Source organism: Genypterus blacodes, unplaced genomic scaffold (assembly GCF_046128005.1).
Source record: "Genypterus blacodes isolate CSIRO-AG114 ecotype Tasmania unplaced genomic scaffold, CSIRO-AGI_Gbla_v1 ptg000070l_1, whole genome shotgun sequence".
Classification (NCBI taxonomy): domain Eukaryota; kingdom Metazoa; phylum Chordata; class Actinopteri; order Ophidiiformes; family Ophidiidae; genus Genypterus; species Genypterus blacodes.
This window is the reverse complement of record NW_027466880.1, coordinates 3995001-4000000: the sequence shown is the minus strand read 5'-3', so window position 1 is coordinate 4000000 and position 5000 is coordinate 3995001. Positions and strand designations below refer to the sequence as shown.

The window sequence follows — 5000 nt, the reverse complement described above, 5'->3', positions numbered from 1 at the left end:
CCCTTCACCCGGGCTGGGATCTTTCCCACTATTATCACCATTTCCCTGGAGAACACAGAGAAAACGGGCCGTCCGGAATCCACCCAGGCCGTCCACCACACCCGTCCAGATTCAGACCTATCAAATTAATCTCCGAGGGTCCCCACACTGCGGGGGGCTCTAAGGCATTAAGGGATGAGAGTTTGAACGCAGAGTGGCAGCGCAATGGGAGGAATAAAGGGCCGTATATGAGAAGTGAACGCAGAGTGGAGAGCTTCCCCGGAAACAATAAAGCAAGTTCTCCCTTGCTGAGCGTATGTCTGCGTCGCTCTCCGGCTGAGGACCACATGATACAACGTGAGCTGTACAAACAACAGATCACAAAGATTGTCAAACATCCCACTCCTGGACAATCATTACATTCCTCTTCAGAAGGTTCCCGCGCTAATAACACATGCACCTCCTCCTCCTCTTCCTCCTCCTCTTCCTCCCCGAATGGTTTTCCCTGGCTGCTCCCTCACTTTGCGGCCGGCTCGCTGATCGAGCTCCAAGATGGGCGGCTGAGGAGGGTGGAGGACCTGCAGACAGAGGACTTCCTGCTCGGCTCACTGGCCCGTCCAGACCTCCGCCTGAGCTGCTGCACGGTGCAGAGCATCTCTCAGTCAGCCTCCTCCACCTCCATATCACGCCTCCTCATCCTGCTTCATGACCAGCAGTCCCAGGTGAAAGCTCCAGAGCGCAGGAAAGACAGCAAACCACTCTGTGACTCATCATTCACAGCAGATCCCTCATTATTATTCTCTGCACATAGTATCTCATGCTACATTCAGGTCATATAGGGAAAACTGAAGTTACGATACTTCATATATACATTACATCTGACATACATACATGGTCTCCAGGTATTTGAATTTGTCCAGGCTGATCTAGATTCTCCCCCCAGAAGCCGTTTAAAGAACCAGAACATCCTTAAACACCCCACGGCCACAGTTAAGACCACTACTGTACTGTAGAATGCCATTAAAGGGATCACAGGATTCTTCTTTTAGACTCCTATGATCTACACAAGGTCCAACAGAATGTATTTTAAGCCTCAGTTAAGACAAAGAGAACTCTTCCAAGGACAGACAGAACGCTCAATAAAGACTACAATTGCTTTTAGGGGTCCCGCAAAGAACTAGAACCCTTCATATTCACCACGAGAACGTCAGATAAGACACCTGAAACACTCTCAAGAACCAATGAGCCCCGAAGATGTGAAAAGTCCCTTTACTATTAATCACTAACTTACTGCAGACCTGTTGGCTTATTATAAAGTGGCTCTTTATTATCGTTTTTTCATACAGGGAAATTTGCTTCCAACTTTATAATTAGCGGCAAAATGTTCTTCCAGTAACTCATCATGTCTGCAGTTGAATATGTTAAGAAGTTGTTAATAAAGTTTGAGCCACATCCTCTGCAGGCGGAAGGTGAGTTAGACGTCTTTCACAACCTGGGAATGTAAAGATTGTTCATCAATAGATTATAAGGCATAAAAAAATAGTTTGTAAACCCTTAAAAGCCCAAACAGAGTTTAATAACTGTAATTCTGTCATCATGTTTGTGGATCTCTAAGTTTATATGTACTCCAAACTGAGACAATACTATCCTCTTGTGACCAAGTGTGTAAACTGCACTTCCCTGTCTGATCCTGTGTATACCCCCTCTGCAGGAGTTAGTGGACGTCTATGCTGAGTATCCATTCTTTGTGCGTGGACGAGGCTGGTCCTCCTGCTGTCCTCAGAGGACGGCCGGGCTGTGCGGCCTCCAGTGCCGTCTGCTCAGCGTTGGTGACGTCTGCCTGGCTCTCACCCCTGTGTCTGCCACCTGCCCCGTCCCAGGGCCCGTCACAGAGCCCAAAACCTCACCCAGGAAATCAGACGGAAGACGAGGGCCCCCGGAGCCACCGCATCTTCCTGAGCCCCCGGACAGGCTGTCAGGGGGGCGGAAAAGGGAGGCAGAGGCGGCCCGGAAGAGGCACAGCTCAGCACCGGAACTAAGAGGTCCAGGCACTAATTGTGCCTAGTGAAGGGGGTCATTGCTTCACAGAAAATGGAGCAAGCCAATCTCTTTTAATTAAGCTCTGCTAAATTTAACCTGTATTTGCCTGTCTTTCTACCTCGTAAATCCTTTTTATTTCTGTTTTTAACTGTCTTTTTAACTTGTATGTGTGTGAGGAGTTAAAGCTAGAGAGGAAGGATAGGTGGTGACTGTCAGGGCTCCCCAGATGATTCTTTGACAATAGTACGATTGCCGGTGTCGGTCAGGGATCACAAGCTGACCGAGGCCAATCAGGTCTGAACATGTGGCACATCAGTGACCACGCATTCACAGAATTCCGATGTCTGTGGAAATTCAGGGTATAAATCTTTGTTGCCAGACCCCTCATGTGACAAAGAAGTACTGACTGATCTTCTCCCAGGCAAATCATATTTTGAAAGCACACAAGCCCTCAGGTATAGATGATTCAGCTAAAACATTCTATCTCTCTTCTGCCAAACCTTGGTAGGTCAGGTAAGACTAATCTATGATCACAGATAGTGAATACTGTTTTTATTCTGATTTGTCCATAATGTATTCATACACTGAATGGATTTTCAATGACAATCAATACATTTTTTTGAGAAATCCATCAGCAAGACTTAGTTTTACCCTTCTACCTCGGTTTTCTACTGAACGTAACAGATTAAACCTGTGTTTCTTATTGTGTCTGTTGTAAACATTCAGCTTCCCTGTGAATGCTTTGATTTGCTTGTGTTCTGTATCGCTGCTTTGCACCTGATGCCTGTCCCGTTGTTACAGTTGCTACAGTTGTTACAGTGAACACAGACGCTTGTGCAATTGAAAGCACCTTAACTGTGCAATCTGTGATTGGTGCCGTCAGACTCCACATGGTCCACTTGTCCCGCTGCAGGTCCTTTGTAGTTAAATGTAATTGCCTCACATTTGAGCAGTGAAACGGCTGGCCTGAGATGTTGTCATGGTTATGGCAGAGCTCTGTACACCAATCACATTTTGAGCCTTTAACTTGTAAGATGTTAGAGCTGACTAAAAATAAATCTGTCAAGTGTATAATGGATACTTATAGTTTTTCCAGACCTTCATAAGCCAAACGTTGTCTTGTAATAATCTACTGATCTTAAGAGAATGTATTTTTACATGCACTTCCTCCCCCACTTTTCGTGGGGGAGGAAACTTTTTAACAATGCTGAATCATTCCCCCAGATTTGATCAAAGTTGGCCGTAATCCTCCTAAGATACCAACTGATGAACACAGGTGAAAACACTATCGTCATATTAGATTTGTTTGTTTTAATAACCAAAAAACCCCAAAACACTTCACTTTTGATAACATTTATTAAGTCAATTGATATAAATTGATTGCTGATTTTTGCTCAAAAATACACAACACAGCTTCTGCTTGCCACCTGCGTGAGTGATTGCACACATAGTGATGTCTGTTTGATGTGGACACTGACATCTCATTGATCAACCAGCATTAAAGATACATATCAGAATAAATATCTGCACCCCCTCCTCTAGGGAACCAGGGCAAACTCAGTCTCACACATTGTGGGTGTGTGTGTATGTCTGGGCTTTCCTGGCCAGGTGTGCTTGCTGAGCACCAGTTCAGTCCATCGGAGAACACCAGAGTTCCCAAAAACATTTGCAGGGGATTAAGCAGAAGTAGAGGAGAGTAATCTTATATTTCATGTGCTGTGGAATATCAAATGCACTTCTATCTAGGATATGTTTTATATTCTTATTCCTGATGCACACAGCATTTAAATCCTGATGTGTTTATGATCGCAGCCAGTCTGAGCCTATGAAGGTCTGTGTCCATCCGTCCGACAATTCCTGCATGGCAGCAGCTTCGTGGCCTCTCTTCTTCTGTCTGGCTCCTCCACATCCTCACAGGTCGACCTCAGTGACACCCACAGGCCTTCACCACCATGTTGCGATACTTCTTTAGGATGACGTTGGAGCTGTCATCAAAGTAGAGCACTGAGATGCCATGGAGCTGGGTGGGGGAACAGCAGGGCTTTGGCACCGTGTCTGGGTTGATGAAGTGCACCTGTGGTTAGAGGAAGAGGAAGCATATATCAGGCTAAAGTCCCTCCGGAGTTGTTTGAAAGAGCTCCTGTCACTGTCCAGTGCTTGTGACTTACTAATGTTTGCACAATAGCATGATTGGTGGCGTTCATGTAGGAGTTGAGGGGGAAGGCGCACTCTCCCTCACAGTAATATGCTGCATAGCCCTCCGGTGCGATGATCCAGTCCTGATCGGATTCAAAGCAAACGTGAACATAATATTCAGCTTTGGAAATGAAATGAAACTCGTGAAAATGATTGTTCTGTTTCATACCTGCCATCCCAAATCTCTGAAACTGACGTACAGCTCGTGCTTTTTACAGCCCTGTTTGGAGAAGCCGAAGTTTTCTGAAATTGTAAATAAAGACATAAACGGGAGTGATGCGTGAATTCTAAGCGGTCACAAACTCTAAATCCACTGAAGCCCACGCTCACCAGTTGCTGCTTCTACTGCTTTAAGTGCATCTTGTGCGGTCTTCTGAGGTCTGGAGCGGTTGGAGTGGCGCCCCTTGTGGCCGTGGGCGGAGCGGATGCTGCGGAAACGCACCTCTGTGGCTTTGAAGAAGGCGACCACGAATGGCTGCTTGTCCTGGGGTCCGCTTCCAGCCACCAGCCCTGCTAGTCTGGGGTTCCTCCTCTGGCCTACAGGGGGAGACACAGGCCAAAGAGAGACTTGATGACTTGTGACCCAGCACACCCCAGACGCCACTAAACTACAATTTATTTGGTTTATCCTATATTTGACCACAAAAAACAAAATTGTGCTGAGACGTTTGACCAGCCACTACACAGTACTACTCATTGCATCATGTGTCTAAACAAACACTGAAGACTTTCCTGCTGCTGTGGGTGTTATGTGAGTCAGTGTATGTAGTGACTGACCGTGGCCG

At 46.3% G+C, this 5000-nt stretch overlaps 2 protein-coding genes across 3 annotated transcripts in view; one reads left to right on the top strand and one right to left on the bottom strand.

Annotated features, from left to right (window-relative positions):
- Positions 1-2044, top strand: part of LOC143005445 (uncharacterized) — a 4142-nt gene extending 2098 nt beyond the window's left edge. Inside the window, exons 2-3 of the mRNA XM_076156857.1 lie at positions 1-701; positions 1691-2044. The exon at positions 1-701 is cut by the window's left edge and continues 442 nt beyond it. Of these exons, the coding sequence (XP_076012972.1) occupies positions 1-701; positions 1691-2044 (1055 nt within the window). The remainder of the gene's footprint in view (positions 702-1690) is intronic.
- Positions 2045-3433: 1389 nt separating this feature from the next.
- Positions 3434-5000, bottom strand: part of LOC143005288 (bone morphogenetic protein 7-like) — an 8819-nt gene continuing 7252 nt past the window's right edge. Inside the window, exons 3-7 of one of the 2 annotated variants that reach the window (XM_076156597.1) lie at positions 4993-5000; positions 4546-4752; positions 4385-4458; positions 4188-4298; positions 3434-4093 (exon numbers count right to left, since the gene is read on the bottom strand). The exon at positions 4993-5000 is cut by the window's right edge and continues 141 nt beyond it. In XM_076156597.1, the coding sequence (XP_076012712.1) occupies positions 3944-4093; positions 4188-4298; positions 4385-4458; positions 4546-4752; positions 4993-5000 (550 nt within the window). In that variant the 3' untranslated portion in view covers positions 3434-3943. Of the gene's footprint in view, positions 4094-4187; positions 4299-4384; positions 4459-4539; positions 4753-4992 lie in introns of both variants that reach the window. The other variant, XM_076156598.1, reaches the window with a different exon arrangement.